The sequence below is a fragment of the Ranitomeya variabilis genome, chromosome 1 (genome assembly GCF_051348905.1).
Source record: "Ranitomeya variabilis isolate aRanVar5 chromosome 1, aRanVar5.hap1, whole genome shotgun sequence".
Classification (NCBI taxonomy): Eukaryota; Metazoa; Chordata; class Amphibia; order Anura; family Dendrobatidae; genus Ranitomeya; species Ranitomeya variabilis.
This window is the reverse complement of record NC_135232.1, coordinates 662642433-662665598: the sequence shown is the minus strand read 5'-3', so window position 1 is coordinate 662665598 and position 23166 is coordinate 662642433. Positions and strand designations below refer to the sequence as shown.

The 23166-nt window shown below is 43.2% G+C and overlaps 1 protein-coding gene across 11 annotated transcripts in view; it reads left to right on the top strand.

Annotated features, from left to right (window-relative positions):
- RYR3 (ryanodine receptor 3) overlaps window positions 1–23166 on the top strand; it is a 978540-nt gene that overhangs the window by 500581 nt on the left and 454793 nt on the right. For all 11 annotated transcript variants that reach the window (XM_077263521.1, XM_077263512.1, XM_077263503.1 and 8 more), the window contains 5 exons: window positions 7681–7844; window positions 8405–8570; window positions 15141–15227; window positions 16686–16912; window positions 20833–21637. In XM_077263521.1, coding sequence (XP_077119636.1) covers window positions 7681–7844; window positions 8405–8570; window positions 15141–15227; window positions 16686–16912; window positions 20833–21637 — 1449 coding nt within the window. The remainder of the gene's footprint in view (window positions 1–7680; window positions 7845–8404; window positions 8571–15140; window positions 15228–16685; window positions 16913–20832; window positions 21638–23166) is intronic.

Here is a 23166-nt window from a genome sequence, read left to right as displayed (position 1 = left end):
TACAATGTAGTGTCTCTGGCGGTGGTGGTGCGCACCCAACGTCAGACACACCGTTGTAACATGAGGGGCCCTGGGGCGGTACCGCCGGCCACAAGAGAGTTCCCCCCCCCCAGCTCAAACTGTGCTCTACCACGTGCAAAATTATGTTTAGTCTATGCGCTGACATCATTCAATGCCTGGCACTGACAAACAATACCAATTTGTTGACATCTATGATGCTAGTTAAAGTAGTCTGGGTCAGTGTCCTATATTGACACCAGTAAATACTAATTTACTGCCAAATTACTTTGTCATAAACTCTGCAGATGAGCCCACCCCTGTACCTAAGCATGCCACCCTTTTTTTATTTATAGTTGTTTTGCGAGACATTAACATCTATTTATTTTTTGGGAGTACTAACTGTGTCAGACACTTCTTGCAATACTCCTCCACTGACCACAATGCTGCCTGCCTGTGTATCCATGTAACCGATTTAAAACTGCCATGAGCCTACTGTTTGTTATTTTAGGCCTTTGATAGCCTGTCTGCGGCCCCTACTTGCAATACTCCTCCACTGACCACAATGCTGCCTGGAGTGCCTGCCTGTGTATCCATGTAACCGATTTAAAACTGCCATGAGCCTACTGTTTGTTATTTTAGGCCTTTGATACCCTGTCTGCGGCCCCTACTTGCAATACTCCTCCACTGACCACAATGCTGCCTGGAGTGCCTGCCTGTGTATCCATGTAACCGATTTAAAACTGCCATGAGCCTATTGTTTGTTATTTTAGGCCTTTGACAGCCTGTCTGCGGCCCCTACTTGCAATACTCCTCCACTGACCACAATGCTGCCTGCCTGTGTATCCATGTAACCGATTTAAAACTGCCATGACTGCCTATTGTTTGTTATTTTAGGCCTTTGTTAGCCTGTCTGCGGCCCCTACTTGCAATACTACTCCACTAACCACAATGCTGCCTGCCTGTGTATCCATGTAACCGATTTAAAACTGCCATGAGCCTATTGTTTGTTATTTTAGGCCTTTGATAGCCTGTCTGCGGTCCCTACTTGCAATACTCCTCAACTGACCACACCAATGCTGCCCGTGTACCCCTGGAACCTATTTAAAAGTTCATAGAGCCTAGTTATATATTTTATTTACTATTAATAAGGCCATGATGGACTACGCTGTACCACGCTACAAGCTAACCAGTCGACACTTCTTTTGTGAGAAAAGCCATCCCAACCCTCCACCAGCATGTAAAAGACCGCATTGTCCATGCACTCTGGCAATCTGTGAGTACAAAGGTGCACCTGACAACAGACGCATGGACCTGTAGGCATGGCCACGGAAGATTACGTGTCCATTACGGCGCAATGGGTTAATGTGGTGGATGCATGGTCCACAGGGGACAGCCTACTAAGTCTGTCTGCAGTCCCTAATTCAAATTGTCCTCCACTGTCTAAATCGGAGCTTCCACCTTCTGGCTTTCGGCCTATAGTATCAGAAATTAAACTGCATTTGGCCTTCAACTTTGGTTACGGCCTACTAACGGTGTCTGCCCCTCCCCGGTGTTTGCCCTCAAATGAATAAAGCTGAGCTTCAACCTTCTGGCTCTCATTAAGTGCTGTGTTTTTAAAAATTGGTGGTTAGGGCCTACTAACGGTGTCTGCCCCTCCCTGGCGTTTGCCCTCAACTGAATAAAGCTGAGCTTCAACCTTCTGGCTCTCATTAAGTGCTGTGTTTTTAAAAATTGGTGGTTAGGGCCTACTAACGGTGTCTGCCCCTCCCTGGTGTTTGCCCTCAACTGAATAAAGCTGAGCTTCCACCTTCTGGCTTTCGGCCTATAGTATCAGAAATTAAACTGCATTTGGCCTTCAAATTTGGTTACGGCCTACTAACGGTGTCTGCCGCTCCCTGGTGTTGTTCTCCACTGTATAAAGCTGAGCTTCAACCTTCCGGCTCTCATTAAGTGCTGTGTTTTTAAAAATTGGTGGTTAGGGCCTACTAACGGTGTCTGCCCCTCCCTGGTGTTTGCCCTCAACTGAATAAAGCTGAGCTTCAACCTTCTGGCTTTCGGCCTATAGTATCAGATATTAAACTGCATTTGGCCTTCAACTTTGGTTACGGCCTACTAACGGTGTCTGCCCCTGCCTGGTGTTTTTCCTCAACTGAATAAAGCTGAGCTTCAACCTTCTGGCTCTCATTAAGTGCTGTGTTTTTAAAAATTGGTGGTTAGGGCCTACTAACGGTGTCTGCCCCTCCCTGGTGTTTGCCCTCAACTGAATAAAGCTGAGCTTCAACCTTCTGGCTTTCGGCCTATAGTATCAGATATTAAACTGCATTTGGCCTTCAACTTTGGTTACGGCCTACTAATGGTGTCTGCCCCTCCCCGGTGTTTGCCCTCAACTGAATAAATCTGAGCTTCAACCTTCTGGCTCTCATTAAGTGCTGTGTTTTTAAAAATTGGTGATTAGGGCCTACTAACGGTGTCTGCCCCTCCCTGGCGTTTGCCCTCAACTGAATAAAGCTGAGCTTCAACCTTCTGGCTCTCATTAAGTGCTGTGTTTTTAAAGATTGGTTGTTAGGGCCTACTAACGGTGTCTGCCCCTCCCTGGTGTTTGCCCTCAACTGAATAAAGCTGAGCTTCCACCTTCTGGCTTTCGGCCTATAGTATCAGAAATTAAACTGCATTTGGCCTTCAACTTTGGTTACGGCCTACTAACGGTGTCTGCCCCTCCCTGGTGTTGGCCCTCAACTGAATAAAGCTGAGCTTCCACCTTCTGGCTTTCGGCCTATAGTATCAGATATTAAACTGCATTTGGCCTTCAACTTTGGTTACGGCCTACTAACGGTGTCTGCCCCTGCCTGGTGTTTTTCCTCAACTGAATAAAGCTGAGCTTCAACCTTCTGGCTCTCATTAAGTGCTGTGTTTTTAAAAATTGGTGGTTAGGGCCTACTAACGGTGTCTGCCCCTCCCTGGTGTTTGCCCTCAACTGAATAAAGCTGAGCTTCAACCTTCTGGCTTTCGGCCTATAGTATCAGATATTAAACTGCATTTGGCCTTCAACTTTGGTTACGGCCTACTAACGGTGTCTGCCCCTCCCCGGTGTTTGCCCTCAACTGAATAAAGCTGAGCTTCAACCTTCTGGCTCTCATTAAGTGCTGTGTTTTTAAAAATTGGTGGTTAGGGCCTACTAACGGTGTCTGCCCCTCCCTGGTGTTTGCCCTCAACTGAATAAAGCTGAGCTTCAGTCTTTAGGCTTTTGGCCTAAAGTATCAGATATTAAACTGCATTTGGCCTATTAGTGTGTTTGGGCCCTTAAAACAGTGTCTGCTGCTCCTGGGTTTGCTACTCCACTGAACAAAGCAATGCCGCCTGTTTAGTCCTGTTACCAATTTTGAACTGCATTTAGCCTACTTTATTCTTTGGCCCTATATCTGTTTCCTCCTCATCCTGCCCATTGCCCAGCCACTGCTAGATGAGTCTGCTGGTACATTGACCTAGACCACTACATTCCCCTTGCACTCTACACAGCCAGAATCTGACCCTGCTGAAAGTAAGGTTCCCCTTCCCGCATGTTATACCACCTTACACAGGGACAAAGAGGAAGGTGCAGATGAAAGTGCAGGTTCCTTCATCAGGTGGGGGGGGCATACTCGTTGGCAACGTCACTGGCACAGGGCCCCTCAGAGTACGCAAAAGTGTCGCTGCTGGTGGGAGGCGCCCCCGCCGTGCAAACACACCGCTGTACTTTGAGGGGCCCTGTGCCAGTGCCAATGCGAACGAGTGTGCCCCCCCTGCTTGCTCAGGATCACAGCACTTGCAACGTTGAAATACTTACCTCTCCCTGCTCCACCGCCGTGACGTAGTCCACGATTCCTGGGCCCACTGAAACCTTGAACCATCCCTACCCCCCACAACTTTTGCCAAATGACCCCCAAGTTCCAATGAACAACTATTATTATTAAGTTAATTAAGATTGACAAGCTTCAGAAACAAGAATGGATGTTTTTGGCATTAAAATGGGCACTGTAGGTGTTTTCCTGGCCTCCACTTACTGCCGACTATGCTTCCCCATTGACTTGCATTGGGTTTCGTGTTTCGGTCGATCCCCGACTTTTAGCGATAATCGGCCGACTGCACTCGACTCGACTCTGGACAAAGTCGGGTTTCACAAAACCCGACTCGATCTTTAAAAAATGAAAGTCGCTCAACCCTATTTGTTATTGCTCGGAGATATAGTTTTCATCCCCTCAGTTGCATGATTTACGGCTGCCAGATACGCTGAATACATGTGAGAATTCCCTAACAAACAGGCATTCCTCACATGTATTCAGCATATCTGGCAGCCGTAAATCATGCAGCTGAGGGGATGAAAACTATATCGCCGAGCAATAACAAATACTCGGAGATCACCCGAGCGTGCTTGGGAAAACCCGAGCAACAAGTACACTCGCTCATCACTAATAAGGTCCTGGCAATCAGTGTTGGAGGGGAGTGGCAGTACAGCAGCATTTAGCAGTGTCACATTTTAAACCCTTCTATCAGCTCTCCTCCACTAACAGCACTATCACCTCTGCTGTACTGCTTTTCCCTCCACACTGCCTGTCCAGAGATGTGTCAGTAATCACATTTACCTATGTTTTGCTCAGGGCAATTTGTAATCTTTCTGTAGTGAGCAGAGAGCAGGCTGTCATTATATCTCACACAGGAGTATCCTGCCTTTTCTGGGCTATGCGTCTATGAGACATAATGATACTCTGGTCTGCTCTAACTTCAAAGCAAGTACAAGTTGCTTGAGCACAACATACATAAGTGTGATTACATCTCACACACTGATAAACCTGTTCTAGGGGTATGTTCTTTTTTTCTCCAGTATGTTGCTACGTGCTTATGATTGGTTACCATTATACAGGGGGGGGGGGGGAGTAGACGCCCTTAGTGAAAACTCTCTTTTAACACCCACTTTGATGTATCAAAAATGAACTCATTAGTTGATAAATACTTTGATATCTAATATCTCTGCGGTGGAGGGGCGAAATAAAATAAAAAAGTTTTATTCCGCTCTGCAGCCTTTATTACATTGTGTATCCAGTGCAACAAAAACATTTTGTGATAGGTCACCTTTAAATAACGTACACATACCTCCAGTAAATGTTGTTAGATAATTTGAAGTAAAAATGGTGGTTCACCATAAATTAGGCATTGATGTTAGATTAGGTTTGTCCTATGACTGGCATTCCAATTCATACTAAAGGTGTTTGATGTGGTTAAGATTAAGGCATTATGCAGTTCTCTACGCTACGCTATCTTAATGGACAACCCTAGAACAGAAAGCGGCCTTACCCAGAGAGTTGCCGCAAAATTGGAACCATATAATTGTCTGACATGTCTTTGCATGCTGTAACATCAACTATACACTTCACTGGAAAGAAGGGGACTAACCCTAAACCCGAAATATAGCATTATGTCATTATTCTTTTTCCTATCAAATTTAACAATAGACTTCATGTATTCCACTGCACAAAATTTTTTGAGCATCTGCCACACCCAGATTAATTTATCAGACTGTCCGATGGTTAAATGTTTTTTTATCATTTTTCCAGAGCCTAGTAGCAGCATACTTTATTTCCTAAGCATGACGCTTGGTATTACATTGCACATGACCTTAAGGTTAGGCTGCTGTTACTCAACCATGGACACCCTTTTTTTATAATATCTGGAAACACAATACTTGTGGTTTTATCACTACAAAAGTGCAAAAGAGGATAGGCAGTATTGGATTCAGGGGTTTCAGTTATACTCAAGCCATAGAGCTTATGAGGGGCCAAAATGTTTTTTCACTACTATATGAGAAGGCCAAGTAACAATTGAGTCCCTTTTTAGAAATTTTGCATTGGGTCTTATGAGCTTCAAGTTACACCACTGTCAGAATAGTTGTGTGTATATCTAATATATAAAGCTGAATGTGTGTGTGTGTATGTATGTGTGTGTATATGTCCGGGATTAGCATCTGCACCGTCGCAGCTACAGCCACAAAATTTTGCACAGTCACACGTCTGGACCCCGAGAGCGTCATAGGCTATGTTGTGAGGCGAAATTTTAACCCCGCGCGTTCCAATTCACCAAACAATTTTGCCCCTATCTACATAATGGGGGAAAAGTGAAAGGAAAAGTGTTGGAGGCGAATTGACAGCTGCCAGATGAACAAGGGGGACTTAAAATGAGAGCGATGGCACCAAAGAGTATATACCATACAGTTGCTAAGGTGGGGCTCCGACATGGGATACTCACCACACACGGGGATATGAACACACACACAAAATGCGCCACACACTACCACGTGCTTGAACACATATACCACCCTCAGCACACATTTCACCACACATACACCAACCTCGCCACATAAAAGTCGAAACACAAAAGTCACCGCTCAAAACTCGCCACGCGCAAAATTCGCCACATGCAAAACTCGCCACATGTAAAACTAGGCTCACTCAAAACTAGCCGCACATGCAAAACTCACCTCATGGAAAACTCGCCACACGCAAAACTTGCACACGTGGAAAAATTGCCACATGCACAAAAGTTGCAACACATGCAAAAGTTGCCTCACACAAAACTTGCACCTACTCAAAACGCACCACACATAAAACTCGCCACACGCAAAACTCGCCATGCGCAAAACTTGCTGCACACAACTTGCTACACTAACCTATCACATGTAACTCGACACACAAAAGTTGCTACACGCATGTCGCCACACAAAACTCATCTCACAAAAGTTGCTACATGCATGTCGCCACACGCAACTCAACACACACAACTTGACACATGAAACTCGCCCTAAAACACACACAAGTCTGGTATTATCCTTCAAAAATAAAAATCTGATTAATAAGCAGACAAACTACAAGAGCAACAACTGTACCATATAGGAAATATGGCAGCTGTCAGTCACATGACCTGTCTATTATGTGTATGTGTGAGCTAATATATACTGCCAGGGGGGAGGGCTTCCTGTTGGCTGGGGATTTATCAGGCTGCCAATTTAGCTTAAAAATACTGAGGTAAAAATACTGAGCAAATAACGTGTGAACGCGGTCTAATACAGGAGGAGACGACATACAGATATATACTATATACAGGAGGAGATGACACACAGGTATATACTATATACAGGGGAGATGACACACAGGTATATACTATATACAGGAGATGACACACAGGTATATACTATATACAGGGAAGATGACACACACATATATACTATATACAGGGGGGATGACACACAGGAATATCCTATATACAGGGGAGATGACACACAGGTATATACTACATACAGGGGAGATGACACACAGGTATATACTATATACAGGAGGAGATGACACACAGGTATATACTATATACAGAGGAGATGACACACAGGTATATACTATATACAGGAGGAGATGACATACAGGTACATACTATATACAGGGGAGATGACATATAGGTATATACTAAATACAGGAGATGACATACAGGTATATACTATATATTTCCTCCCAGGAGCCACTGAATTTCACTCATAGAAGTGTGCACAGAGGCGCCTTAGTCACCACTCAGTAGGCAGTGAACAGTGATTGTTGGGACACTCTTCAAAAATGTATTTTTTATCATTGCATGAGTTTTGCTTATTTTTATATTTCTTTCCAGTTGTATTACTACTCTGTCCGGATATTTGCTGGACAAGATCCATCCTCAGTGTGGGTAGGATGGGTGACTCCTGACTACCACTTCTATAGTGAAAATTTTGACTTAAGCAAAAATTGCACCGTGACTGTCACTTTAGGAGATGAAAGGGGCAGAGTACATGAAAGGTAAGATCTGGCTTTGGCTAATGTACACAGTATGCTCTTGGACTAGTTTGCCTGCAGACTAAGTGCACCAAACATACAGAGCAACCTCAGTATTTAAAAACTAACAAAACTTTTGTAACTTATTTTACATTTCAGTGCCTTTTTATTGCAAGCAAATCCATGAAAGTCAAGGTCTAGAGAAATCAACCATCATGCAATCCTCCTCCATTACCCTGGAGGTGTGCAGCTCAGGTGACAAGAGTGCCCAGCTGCTGCCTGCAGGATGTACTTAGAGTGGAATACTGATTCAAGAGAAAGTATAGACTTAACCTATGCTTTTGGTTGAATCTGTACCCCGTTATGTGTTGCCTGATCTGTGCACCTCTTGAGGGTGTTTTTGAGTCATCTGTGGTTGTCTTATAACACCAGTTTACTTGCAATTAAAAGGGCACTCAAATATAAAAGTTGAAACATATTACTTATTCTGTAAGTAACAGAAGCATACAAGTTAGTTACGTATTAGCAGTTCAACCTCTGTTCATTTATCCTCGACTATCTTCTTCTTTTTTCCATACTTTCAGTGTTAAACGGAGCAATTGTTACATGGTGTGGGGAGGTGACCTCGCTACCGGCTCGCAAAGGTCTAGCCGCAACAATGTAGATATTGATATTGGATGCCTTGTTGATCTGGCCACCGGGCTGCTCTCATTTACAGCCAATGGAAAAGATCTGGGGACCTGCTACCAGGTACTTTTATCAAACTTATTTTCAGTCATATTGTTACAAGGTATCTGATGCACGTTGTTTTAAATTAGAGGGGTTGTTTATTTTAAGTTTATTTTATTCAATAGATCTTGGAATAAAAATAAGTTCCACAGTTGGATGTGTTTAAAAAATATGTTCCTGTGCTGAGATAATTTTATAAATGTGCCGCTACTGTGTACTGTGTAATGGCTGTGTCTCACTGTGTAGTGTGATGCAGTGACTCATGCTGAAGCTAGGTGGCGCTGTGTGTGCTCCTCAGGATACGCATGGAGGTGCAACTGTAATGGTGATAATGAGATCCTGGGAGGCTTGTGTGTTGGGAGGTCCTGTGTGTGGTCCGGATCTCTGAATAGCGCACTGTGAGGCCGTGGACCTGAAGACTTGTGTGTTGGGAGATCCTGGGAGTAGGAACAGATCCCTGAATAGTGCACTGAGAGGCCATGGACCTGAAGACTTGTGTGTTGGGAGATCCTGGGAGTAGGAACAGATCCCTGAATAGCGCACTGAGAGACTTTTGTGTTGGGAGATCCTGGGAGTAGGATCGGATCCCTGAATAGCGCTTCGAGAGACTTGTGTGTTAGGAGATCCTGGTAGAAGAATCGGATCCCTGAATAGCACACTGAGAGATTTGTGTGTTGGGAGATCCTGGTAGTAGGATCGGATCCCTGAATAGCGCACTGAGTGACTTGTGTTGGAAGATCCTGGGAGTAGGACTTCCTGAAGAGAACATGGAAAAGCATGAATGCAGAGTCCGTGATGGCACTGCATTGGGGGAGCTACAGCCCGTCTGAGGATCTGGACTGTCAGGTGGCCTGGTGAGCAAGGCATTGTCTGGGACGGTGATCCCAGTTCGGAAGCTTCCCTGGGAGAGAGAGTACTGACAGCAGTCAGTGTGTGGAGCAGGTGCTCCTGGAAGTTAATCCACAGTATGGGGAACTGTGTGCACTGACAGGGGGTCAGTTAATGAACTGTGCGGTTCCTAAGGTAACTGGACGAAGTAAGGTCCAGCATGCGTAGTACCTGCAACCTAATGTCATGTTATGAAGTATCTGAGTCAAAACTGTATAGTTATGAAGTGCTATGAACTTTATGAGGTCTGTGATGTGTAACATGGCCTACAGCGGTTTATGAAGTGTAAATAAACCGTATAGACTGTTTAAGTGAAAAATAAAGTGCCTGTCTACATTTATTACTCCGTTGCCAAGCGAGTGTCCCCCAACACACTCAGTAAGCTCCATCTTACAGTAGGGACATGGTCTGATCATAGCACAGCTCCTGGGCAAGGGAGGACGCAAAAGAGTGTACAGACAGGACCACATGGGATTGCAAATGATTCTTTCTTTGAGGTAAACATTATTTAAAAACAGGAAGTGAAATGTGTTCCTTCACAAAAAGAATCTGCTGCGAGACTATGCTGCCCTGTCTGTATACTCTTTTGTATCCCCCCTGCCCAGGAGCTGTGGTATGATTGGAGCACCCCCAGATGCAGGGCCGCGGGGTACACGGTACCGGGCCTCTCTGTCTCGGTCCTGGGGTTGTCACGGTGGCTAGACCCGGTCCGTGACCCTGCTAAGAGGCGTCCAATGAAAGGTGTGATGGTGGTGCATGGTGCAAGTCGCGATGAATAACGAGGACACAGGGTTGCAGTCTCTTTACCTCTTTACTGAGGGCTTCAGGGTCCGCAATCCAGAGCACTGCTAACAGGGCTGGCTGAGACCGGCCGGTCCGAAGGCACATCCAGAGTTCCCTTTGCAGGTGGAAATCAGTGCCTACCTTCTAGCGCCTGTGTGTTGTAGTACCTCCCTGCTGAGCACCACGGGATAGTCCTCACAACTGTTGTGTCTGTTTCTGATGTTCTTTCTCACAACTCTCGTTTCTATTCTGATGTTCTTCTCCGTCCCCCAGATGATATGGCTAGCATGCACCCGTATGACGGGTAGGCCTGCAGTTCTTCCGGGACCCTAGAGTCGCCCCTCTCCCACAATTGCCTCCTATGTCTGCTTAGGTGATTTAGGTGAGACAGCCAACCTAAAGTCAACTGCCCTGCCGCTGTTTGAAGTAATGCTTGGAGCCCAATACTTCCTCGGCGTTCCGGCCACCGGCTACACGCCTCAGTAGGATGTTGCCACGATCTTAAGGCATGACTCCTACTGGTTCTATTCTCCTTTGTGCTGTGATCTCGTTTCTCACTTCTCCACAATAAACCTCACTTCTTATCCTTTCTTAAGATACCGCCTCAGTCAGGTGCAGGCGCGGTTCCGTAACGATCCGTCCTTTTCGCTAGGCCTCTGTCTGGATCCCACCCCTGACAGGGACCCCCCTGAATCTCTCCCTGCAACACCCTCTGCCACAGGATGTTGCCTGGATCAAACCCAGTCAGCTTCTCTCTAACTTCCTATCCAACCCCCAGTTTTACCAGATTGTGAGGAGTGGCCTAATACATAGAACCCTTTGCTCCCCCTGGAGGCCAGTGTGTGAAGTGTAATGTGTGACTGTGATACCTGATCAGGTGAACTCCAGACGTACCATCACTCCCCTTAGTGGCGGAGCATCAGTACTGCAATGACCAGGACTCTGGGGCGCTGCACTCCCCCCCCCCCCAGTTAAATCCAGTACTCTTGGACTGGGAAGAAGAACAACAATACATATTAGCAAAAGACATACAAAATTTTGAAATGCAATGAACAAGTAAATTTAACAGTGCTTCCCTTTATGGGAGGTGAGGACACTTGAACGTTACAAACATAAACATATTTACATTTTTTAAATAACACTTATTAAATGACTAACTATAAATAACCATCTTTACCCAGCCGGGTATTCTATCTACTAAGTGCAAATTCTGGAACAATAATTTAACTTTTCCTTTAAGGGCGTATAGGCTGAACCCACTAAAGGCTTACTATAAAACTCTAGAATATAAATTAACTTTATCTTTATCTTTCTTTTCTAAATGCAATATTTTCTCTTTACTCTCTGATTTTGGAACATGCAGGACCGCCTGGCTACTCGTCCGGGCCTACTGCCTCTTTTCTTTTTGCAAGCTTTATTCACAGTATAAGATCAATCAACCATCTCTCTATGGTTTCCAGGAGGACTCACTAACCCCTACGGGTTCATTTTCATTGAAATTCGGCTTTCAACTCTTTCCTGTCCTCAATCTCTAGTAACATCATTAAATATTTTCTATTTTAAATAACTACACACTATCTATTATCATTCAGCATTCTCAAAGTAACATTATACTTAAGTGCAACATATGAACATTCCCTTTAAGAGGGATTCAAGTCTCTTTGAGGTAGTGCAGACTCTCTATCTGCAAGTCCGTTTAAAGGCAAGAACTTCTGCGCTGTATTCAAGAACAGTCTCTTCAAAAAGCTCTCCTTTTTGTAAAACCAGTAGGGGGCACCTTTAAGAAGGTGCGAACTATTTACAACACAGTTTGTGAACCATTCACCATCCATGATTCGGCAGTCTTTAAAACAGAGATGAACAAAAGCAAAAATAAAAAGCAAAAACAATAGGGATCCCGGGTAAACAAAGGGATCCCCTTAAGGACAACCCTGGTCGGGTTTTAGCAGCAAATATCAGGAAGACAAACAGTTAACTATTTACAGTTGCAGAGCATCGGAGCTTACTCTGGTTCTGGCGGCCTCCACCGGGGCTTTACCTGACAGGTGGCCCTCTGTGGTCTAGGCAGGCTTGACTCCAAGTCTTCTCCCAGTGCCAGGTACACTCCATGGGTTTGGGTCTTCTGCACAACCAGGTCGTGCGCCGCGATGCGTGTCTGTGGATAATGCCGGCAGCAGCAGAGGCTGCTGCAGCTGCTTCAGCAGCAAGCTCCTCCCCCTCGGTTCTGGATACCGCCAGGATGGCTGTACAGTGCTGCATGTCCCAGGCCCACCAACTTCTTCCCTTGAGATGCCGGCGATACGTCACCACATCTCCCGGCCTCAAGAGGGACTTGGCGCCGTCTCCACACAGGCAGGGTTCCACCTTGTCCCGGGTGATGCAGACTCTCAGGGCTGCTCCGATTTCCTGGACGAAGCCTTTCCCTTCCTGAGGCTGGTAAACAATCACAACGCCCCATTTCGGCAAGGAGCCGTCCGACAGCTCACCTCGCGCTTCCCGCTCCACTTCTCGCTGGAACTCCGCAATTAGGTGGTTCCGATATTCTCCCCAAGGAAAGGGCCCAAGGTCGTGCCCTCCCGGTAATTTGGGGGCAGGCAGCGGGGCCACCGGGGCGCCAGTGGTCGCGGTGGTGACTGGGTCAGGTGCGGAGGCGAGGCGCCCTCCCCGGGAGTCACGGCACTGAGTACCCTCCTGAGGGAGGCGTACGGACTGGGGACGGTTCAGGCATGGGATGCCCCATCGGCAGCTCCCACGGGTCGAAATCCTCCAACGAGGGCATGTCGGAGTAATCCTCTGGTGACGGGGGTCGGTGCGGGGCCATTCTTTTCCACAGGCCTTCTCTGGTCTCCAGTCCCACCTCATCTGAGTCATAGTTTTGTTTCTTCGGTCTCCGCCCGCCATAGAAGATCAGGAGGCGGGTCTCAGGTGCTGACGGACACGTCCTCAGGATATAGAAATATCCAGACTGGGCGGCCATTGTCTTTCGCGCTCTCCAGCTCGTGTACGCCCACTTCACGCCCCTCTTCTTCTCCTGCGCTCCTCGCAGCCCTGTAATGGCGGCGGTCTTGGAGGGCATTTTTGGCGGCAAATAGCAATACACAGTCTTTGCAATAGATCACGATTCAAGCACAATTCAATCACAGTTCCAAGGCACACATGACCTGATTCTTCAGGCTTAAGTAGATCCTGTTCGTGACGCCAAGTTGGAGCGCCCCCAGACGCAGGGCCGCGGGGTACTCGGTACCGGGCCTCTCTGTCTCGGTCCTGGGGTTGTCACGGTGGCTAGACCAGGTGAACTCCTTAAGTGCCATCAGACGTACCATCACTCCCCTTAGTGGCGGAGCATCAGTACTGCAACGACCAGGACTCTGGGGCGCTGCATGATCAGGCAACGTTCCTGCACAATCAGACACAGCCATTCCACATTACACAGCAGGGGCACATTTATAAGATTATCCCAACAAAGGAAGATTTTTTTTAAACCCATCCAATTTTGGAACTTATGTTTATTCCTAGTTTCCATTGATTAAAATGAACTTACTCTGTAGGGGCAACTCCTTTAACTATTATAATAACTTGTCTGGTCTAAATAGATTTACTGCAGCAATGTTTACCATTACCACAAAATTGAAAACCTAGAGACAAATTTGCAAGGGAACTAACTATTGCACCTCTTAGTTATAAAAGGTTTCAGTAATCTAGATCTTGCTATGGTTAATGTCTAAATCAAAAGTGACTGTTTGTCTACTGGCAATAGCTTGATCAGTTTTAAAAGTGACAAAAAAATCCTTCAAGCATTTACCCTACGATGGATAAAGCTTAGTTGTTATCCCTTTAGAGTTTATGCACACAAGCATTATTTGGATCTGTGCATTGGCCACATCTGAACTGGCCTATTAGATTACCAAAGGTTCTCATGTGGGCCTAGGTTCTAATACATTAACAGACCCAAAGGCCAAAAGAAAATAGCTGACATGGCTTAAAACTAGTTGATATTTTCCATTTCTTATTTGTTAATTTACAAATAACATATTGGATCTTATTAATAATCCTGCGTGTACAATAATAGCACTAAAGATTATTATACTATTTATGATGATCTGAGGTTTTGGATTGGAATAATCACCTAGGCAGGTTAACAATGCAACTATTTTTATTCCTTACGTCCACGGTCTTACAGCAATTCTGGATAGATGGCCAAAATACAATGCCCTCCACAAGTTCCCAACTCGTGATCGGTAGTTCCACTGTCCTCATACCAGATGATACTCACTGTCTCCCAATTTGGTATCTCCTGTCGGCACAGTCTGCAGTCACAGCCTATATTCCTCCAGAAAAATATCACGACCGTAGCACATGTATACCCCACCAGCCAGCAACAACAGTCCTTAGGATAGTTCCTCACATCCAGACGATAGATATCACGACCCTAGCACGTGTATCAAGCTCCGGCTGGTAATCACATATAGTACAGTCCCAACTGGGGTTCTCCAAACATCTTTGTGGGTTCAGTGATGGGCAAAGGAGCAGACCTGTATTTCACCAGAGGGATTCATGGTTCCTTGGGTTGTTCCTGAAGAGGGGCTGTTTGCAGAAGGAGACAGAAACTTTTTATATCCATGTCTCTGGTTTTATAGCCATATTTAGATTCCACACTACACTTTAACATGTGTAGTAATTTATTCATTCATATTTAAGACTTTTAGTAGTGTGTAGTTGTAAGTTGTCATATTTCTAAACTCTATTATGGCAATCAGGCAGACATTATTGACAAATTACTACTACGCAACAGATATAATGGCTTCCAGCTTGAATAATCTGACGCTCCTGTTGTGATTGAATAATGCTTCACTTAGAGGGAATTACTAGGTTGTGTTAGATGATGGTTTCTACTGAAATAAATCCATTTTCCCTTATTAGGTTGAACCAAACACCAAGCTGTTCCCAGCGGTTTTTCTGCAGCCGACTAGCACTAATCTCTTCCAGTTTGAACTTGGAAAATTAAAGGTATTGTTTTCTGTTTGCATTAACCTTTCACCTGCCACGGAGCAGTGTTTATTCTGTATCACATTATTAAGAGCAACTTGATTATTTTGAGAACAACTACTTGTATTGCTGGCTGCATATTTCCCTTGAAAAATCAGCTGTTTCAGAAACCAGTGCCACAATGTCTCAGGGGAGAGAGGTCATCTGAAATGAGATAACTCCTTTAGGTACAAGGCACTTAAGGAGCTAATCTAGTTACAACAAATTCCTACATACCCGCTGGAAAGGTAATGACTGCAAGATCGGTGGAAGACTACACCCAAGACCCCACAAAAAAACCCAAATGTTACTTGTTCTTCATCCTTGGAATGAAGTGGTGATTGTACGTCCTCACTCCATTCAGTCTGTATGGATCTGAAGGACGTAAGAGCAGGGTGCAACCTGTTACCATTAATGCAACCAGTGAAGACATACAGGGGCCCAAGAGGTAAAGTGGGGGTAACTTCTACTTCCAAAGTAGGTGGAATTGTGAGATATTAGACTGCAAAGGGCCCATATGTTGTTTCTGCACAGTGATCCTCTCCAGTCTGTTCCAGACCTGATTAAGCGAGTACTACATTTTGCTCCCTTTAGCAGACCAACAGACTTTTAAATAGAGCAGCAGCATGTTTGACAGCCACTTCATTAAAACAAGCTTGGTAAAAAGATTGTTCTAGTCCAATTGTCTATTACATCCCTGATGTTTGAGAATCCCTAGTGTATGCTGGGATAGTCAAACGAGATGTCATCAGTGTGAGCTCCATTGTCACTGTGTGATATTACTTGCAATGCACAGTGACTGTGCACTCCTTTCTGGCTCTGAGAAGCGACAAGCCAGCAAGAGAGTACTCTCAAGCCAGTTCTTAATTTCTTATTAGAGCCAGTGAGGAAGCGCAGTTACTCTGGTATTGAAAAGAATATTGGTAAGTGACAAGGGAGCTCATAATGAGCATATGTTGGAACTGACAACCGACATAAGGACTAGCCCAGCTCCTAAAACGGAGGCTTTGTTTGAGGGTGGAGACAGAGGCTCAGCCATTCACCACAGCCCCTGCCTCCTGATCACATCTTGTTTGTGTATACCAGCAGACATCAGGGATTTTCAAACAAAATATCATCAAGCTGGAAGTTGGTGAAAAATAATACATAAATAAAGCAGTTGGGTAACATAGAGAGGAAACGGTAGAGACTTTTTTAATTGAAGTGTATTAGAAAGAAAATTTGATTTTTAGACTAAATAGGCATTTAGGATTAAAATCATTATTAGTTTCGCACCACCCCTTCAACAAAGACTACTATGCCAACAGCTAGATGTATACTGTACCACGCAATGTTATGTCTATTGTTAGACACCCAATTTTTGATATTATTTTTTCCTTGTTTTTATTTTCATCAATGTTAATAATACGGTACCCATTTTTAATATGTTGGGGTTCACAGAACACGATGCCCCTTTCAGCTGCAATATTTAAGAGTGAAGAGAAAAATCCTGTGCCACAATGCCCACCTCGTTTGGATGTCCAGACTATCACACCTGTTCTCTGGAGCCGTATGCCAGTTATTTTCCTCAAGGTGGAAACAGAACGCGTGAGCGAGCGTCATGGGTGGGTGGTGCAGTGTTTGGAACCATTGCAGATGATGGCACTGCATATACCTGAGGAGAACAGGTAATTATTAATTTCAATACATAGTAAAATACCAATCTAAAAATGCTGTTTCTGGAAACATAAAACAGAGCAGTGTGCGATAAAAAAGGAACGCCAAAGAAATTCCCTATATGTTGTAGAAAGCATGTCCTAACGGGATATTTAGAACCAAACAGAGGAAAACAGGAGATATAACCAAAATAATATATCTTTTATAGTACTTTATTATACATGATGGTGCAAAAATGCCACATGAGTTTATATATGATCAGGGACAATTTATATGATTATTAAATCCAAATGTAACTACAGTATCCTTTATATCATTTACTTTAATTTAGACAACCTCATTATCTTTAAGCTTAATACACTTTGATTAGATCATTATATATCTCTCATACTATATTATGGTATTTTACACTTTACTTTTTTGAGTTTTATTTATTTACTTATATTAGCTACTTTACTGGTAACTTTTTTTCATGTTTTTCATGATTGTATAATTCACGTGTATGTAATGCGCGTTGAGGTTCTATCTAGGATTGGGGAAATTTTGGTATCCACTATGTTACTATGACCACAGGTATTATACTCTAAATTTCTCTCACCTAACATCTTTACTGCATCTAGGAATTCTACTTCTACAGTATCTTCTACCTATCATTATAACTCTGCATGTATGAATTCCAGACAGCAGTATCTTTATTAACTTCTCTTGTCATATTATATAAATTAATATCTATTTCTCAGAAATACCATTTTCTGTGACTTTACTTGTTTATTTTATTGATATTAATATTTGCTAGCACTTTGTATATGCTATTTGGATTGCCATAATAATTTTTTAACTATACTCTCCATTCTCCATTATTTATACATACGGTATATTGTAATTAACCCTCCTCTCCTTTTTTCACCTTATTTTTTGTTTTTTAATTTTTGCAACCATTATCATTTTCTGTGCCATCATGTATAATAATGTACTATAACTCCTATAATATTTTGGCTATCTCTCCTGTTTGTCCTCTGTTTGCTGCTATAAAAAGGGAGTCCATCAGCTCAAACTGACAGTATAGCACATAGCCATTGTAGCATAGCTGTGAAGGACAGGGTTAAATCCCAGCTCTGAAGGGTCTTGATTAGATGTCCTTATAGGGCTTAGCTAAGGAGCAGGATGTAGCTTCATGGAGTGGCAGTCTCCTGAGAGAGTGTCAGTCTGCTGAATGTTGAGCAGAGTTGAGTGTGCTGCTGGTGAGTGGCCAGCCAAAATGTGAGCTGTAGCTGAGAGAGACATGCTGGGGTCTCTCTCTGAATGGAGATTGCACTTAGCAGTCTGTTTGTGAGAACTGATGAGAACCGCTTGGAAGCCTAGAAAGTGTGAACTGTGTCCGGAGTTGAACATTTCTGTTTGGCATTTCTGTTTGAACATTTCTGTTTGGCTGAATGGGATACTAAGACTGGTGGGATCATTCTGTGTATGAAGTCTGCTCCAAGAGAACGGATTGTAATCTATTTGGGCGAGCCCGCAGTGACATATGTTATGCTTAAATGCATGGGCCATGTGTAGAGAACCACAAGTATCAGTGGTTGCTATAGCTGTTGTGTAAGTCTGAGCTAGGGCTGCTAAGCAATGTGTAAGTAGCCAGGGTCTGTTCTGTTTAGTTAGCGCCTGGACAAGTCTAAAGATTTATATTTATGAGTTTGTTTTGGTGTTGTTTGGTGCTGTGCAAATCTGTAGAAAGCGATACAAACTGCACGTTTGGAGCACAACTGCATTGCTTGTCTGCTAGCTAAGGCCTAATGCATTTGCAGAGAGAGTGAAACTCTACACCTTGTAGCAGATAGAGCCCCTATAAAAATCGCATTAGTGTACTTATCACTATCTTCCAAGTTTAATCAGATATGCTAATTTGAGTGCTTGGTGCACCCTTGGTGTGGCTAAACAGCTCAGTTTTATAAATTGGTTTTGCATGCTCTTGCCTCGCCTCCCTCATCGTCTTGCCTGAAGCAAGTATTGTTTGCAGTGAATTCTTAGTCAATACAGCTGGCCTGCTGTCACCAATTAGGGAGGCTGAGAATTAAAAACTAGTGGGCGTAACAGTGTGCCGAGCTTTTTAGGCATAGCAAGGGTGCACAGAGCACCGTAATTAGCACATCTGAATAAAACTTTTGCATTGATTTATGCACTAGAGATTTTGATAGGGGATACTCCCTTACATGACCATAGGGTCAGTTTATATTGTCAGTTTGTCTCAACAGACTCATATTAAAATTTAACATAACGTGGTTTATCACTCATTTTTTTATACCCATTCTCACGTTTTTTCATTTCATTTGTACAATGTGAGATGTATCATTGATTGGGTGAGATAAAGTATTTCTGAATCAAACTCTTAATAGATCCTAGTAACGTGATCAATTTCAATGTGTTTGTCTTCTGCTAGACTTTTGGATCAATGGCTCTGATAAGCATTGGACCATAGGCTTTATTCCCTATAACATTTTCAGGACTATTTAGAGCTTCCCAATTCAAAGCCAAGCTATAATTTAAGTACAATGAAATTTTAATTTTTGAATAGAATTACAGTAAAAAAACAACAACTTTGTTTCATAGGTTAAAAAAAATGGTCCATGCAGCTTAACACTTTTCAATAAAATATTGATTGCTATATTAATTTGAACCCTCAATGACATTTTACTAATATCTAGTATGTAACTCTTTTTAAGTGCTGATATAGTAGCAGCTATTTACTACCTTTTGTGGTGGGCAATTTCATAGTTTGGTGGGCCATTTCGTAGTTTGACTACTTTAACTGTAAACAACCCTTTTCTATTTTGATGCCTAAATCTGCCTTCCCCCACATGTAAAGAGTGTCCTCAGGTCCTTTGTAAGATCCTTGGACAGTATAAATGATTGGTCAGTTTTTCGTACTGTCCGCACATACATTTATACATTTTAGAAACGAGATCACTTCCTAAGATTTCTTTATACATGCTGAACAAGAATGATTTGGCCAGCCTCTCATTTTAAGAGAGATCTCCCATCCCATTGAATAATCTAGTATCCAATTTGTCTACCTTTGAATCTTCTGGTGCTTTTTTTTACAGTATGTAGTGCAAAATTGAATCCAGTATTCAAGATGTTGTCTTGCAATAATTTTTTGGAGAGGAACACTTGTTTCTCCCATTACCTTTTCTTTTCACTTAAAGGAACCTCTAAGCTGACTTAGCCTCGTAAACCGCCCCTATTTCTGTATTGAACCCTTTTCCTGCAGTCTAACAAGCCCATTGTTGCTGCTTAGTGCTTGCTGCATAAATGTAGTTGTAATTTTGAGTCCTGCACTTGTGTTATGTAAATCAGTGGGTGACTAATTTGGGTTTTTCTATTTCTTCGGACTAATCCTTTCTCTCAGGCATGCCTCTGTGGGTATGAGTGACGTCACCACCTGCAATTTGCTAATTTCTCTGCTGGTTGGGATCTTCTTCATTACCACCTTACTGGTCATATGCAGTACACCGATGAAGCAGAGAAGCTTATACTCAACTTCATAGCGCAATCCTAGGGAAACCGAATGTTTCACTTTTGCACTAGATTTACAAATGGCCGGTGGTGACATTTCTCTTACAAATCATGTCACTCACGCCCACAGAAATCTGCTTGCATGATAAGAGGGGAGGGGGAGGGAGGATAAGTCCTGGGAAATCAATGTTCGCACAACTAGTCACCCACTGATTTACACAACATTAATAAGGTATCTGCTGACAAAGCTGTAAAATGTTTTTTCTTTTTTATTGGAATGTAAAAACATGACTAGATATTGGTTATACATCAATAATCATGAGACTGTGTACCTTCTATGAATGAAGCAAATATTCTATAATTTTCTAATACATGCATATCTCTTTGTAAATTATTTTTATTTTTTTCTACATTTTATCAGGTGTATTGACATTTTAGAGCTTTCTGAGCAGGAAGACTTGATGAAATTTCAATATCACACCCTGAAGTTGTATTGTGCTGTTTGTGCTCTGGGTAACAATCGTGTTGCCCATGCCTTATGCAGCCATGTGGATCAGTCCCAACTTCTATATACCATTGATAACCAATACCTGCCTGGTCTCTTGAGATCTGGTTTTTATAATCTCCTCATCAGCATCTACCTGGAGTCTGCAAAGGAGGGAAAACTAATGATGAACAATGAGTTTATTATTCCAATAACGGATGAGACCAGGCAAATCAGACTGTTCCCCGATGAATCGAAAAGACACGGCTTACCTGGGGTAGGTCGTAGTACCTGCCTGAAATCCGATCTTCATTTCACGATACCTTGCTTTGTATTGACTGGAGAAGACAGGCAGCAAAATGGCCCAGAGATTCCCATTGACATCCTTAAGTCTAAAGCTATCAGCATGCTAACGGAGGCAGTACAAAGCAGTGGAGACCATATCAGAGATCCAGTCGGAGGCAAAGTGGAATTCCAGTTTGTGCCAGTGCTAAAGCTCATTGCCACTCTTCTCATAATGGGGGTTTTTGAGGATGAGGATGTCCGCCAAATTCTGCTTCTTATTGATCCAAATGTTTTTGGTGACCATAAAGAAGATGATACAGAAGAGAACTGTGAAAAGGAAGAAGTGGCACAAGACGAGGAAAAAGATGTGGAAGCTGGAGAGAAGGCAACAAAGGAAGCCAAGGCTCCTGCGAAAGGTCTTCTGCAGACTCGACTACCAGAATCTGTCAAACTTCAGGTAACTTATGTGCCATAAGGTTGGTTTTATGAAACAAACATCCAGTGAATTACTACCTTATTGTATATGGAATGATGAATTACATTTTATATGCAGGGTACTATTCTCACTTTTATCATCGTTTTTGCCTCTACTTTCACATGAGCCATTCTTGCTATGTGTTAGTATGTTTTGGTCTTTGTCATGCAATTTAATTCCCTTTGTCCTAATATTCATGCTTTAAAAATATTTCTACAGAAAATATGATTATTTGTCTGAAATTCTTTCAGTTCAGTTGTAAGTAATAAAAGCCTTTAAAGCGAATCTGTCAGAATGTTTAGTGTAACCAAACTGAATACATCATTTTGCCTGGAAATGTGACAAAAGTTTTTTGATTCTCTATCAACTTCTGTTGGTTAACACCATAACAATGTACCATGGTTAGAACCCAGAGTTAAATTCAATGGCTGAGGTTTGATTTGCTCCAGTTTGGAAACAGATTATACATTCCATGTTTGCTGGTCCTAATAGACTGTAATCAGCTTCCAATAGTTTGTTCCAATATGATTGTTACGGATAATTCCATACAAGGTTAATTCTTAAAAGTAATCTGTTTGAATAATTGGTGCAGATAAACTGAATCTATGGCTGTGAAGGACATTGAAATACAACTTCATGCGCACCTTTATAGCCCAAAAGCAATGTGCCAACACAGAGAATACTTGGCTAAAGTGAATATGCAAATTAGCATGCGAGTGCATCAGCCAGACAAGACATGCTCAGTGTGACAGTGTGCATTAACCCAGCTCGGTATTACCCACCAGATTGACAGCTCTTTTCCAGTGCTATATAATGGGGGTATCGCATGCAGGGCCAGACTGGCCATCTGGCAATTCTGGCAAATGCCAGAAGGGCCTGTCTGGTTGTGGGCTGCCTTGTCTGCTACGTTGTTAACAGAATCGGTGTTCTCAAGACACCCATACTGTTAAGAGTTGTGATGGAGCACAAAGTTGCTGACTCCGTCACTTACCCCAGCAGGCCACGGGTAATATTAGACATACTGGTGTTGTAGAAAATCTTCCTTTCCTCCATTCAGGGTAATATTAGTAATATATCCCATCTGGTTCATGGGGACAGGGACAACATGGGCCTGTGTGATTTAAAATGCCAGGGCTGAATTTCAGCCCCAGTCCATACCTGATCACATGTGAAATCTCCTACATGCTTGTTTGTTCCTGGGCAGCATCGCTCATGTGCTGTATCAGTCACCAATAAAGCACAATGCTTCAGATTGCGGGCTCATTTGCAAATACTTTCTAAATGGGTTTTCTGTACACTGGCACATTGCTTTGTGGCACTGCATAAACTGGTATTTCTATGATCTACATGGCCATGCAATTGATTTAGTTGCACTAATCATTTCTTTAAAGGCATTATGGGGAACTAATTTTTTTTTTACTACGGGCCTAAGAACTAGCAGGAAGGTAGTTGCTGCCTACTAGCCTGTTGTGCCCAACACCGATTTCTGTCAGCACAAAATGGTCACAGAC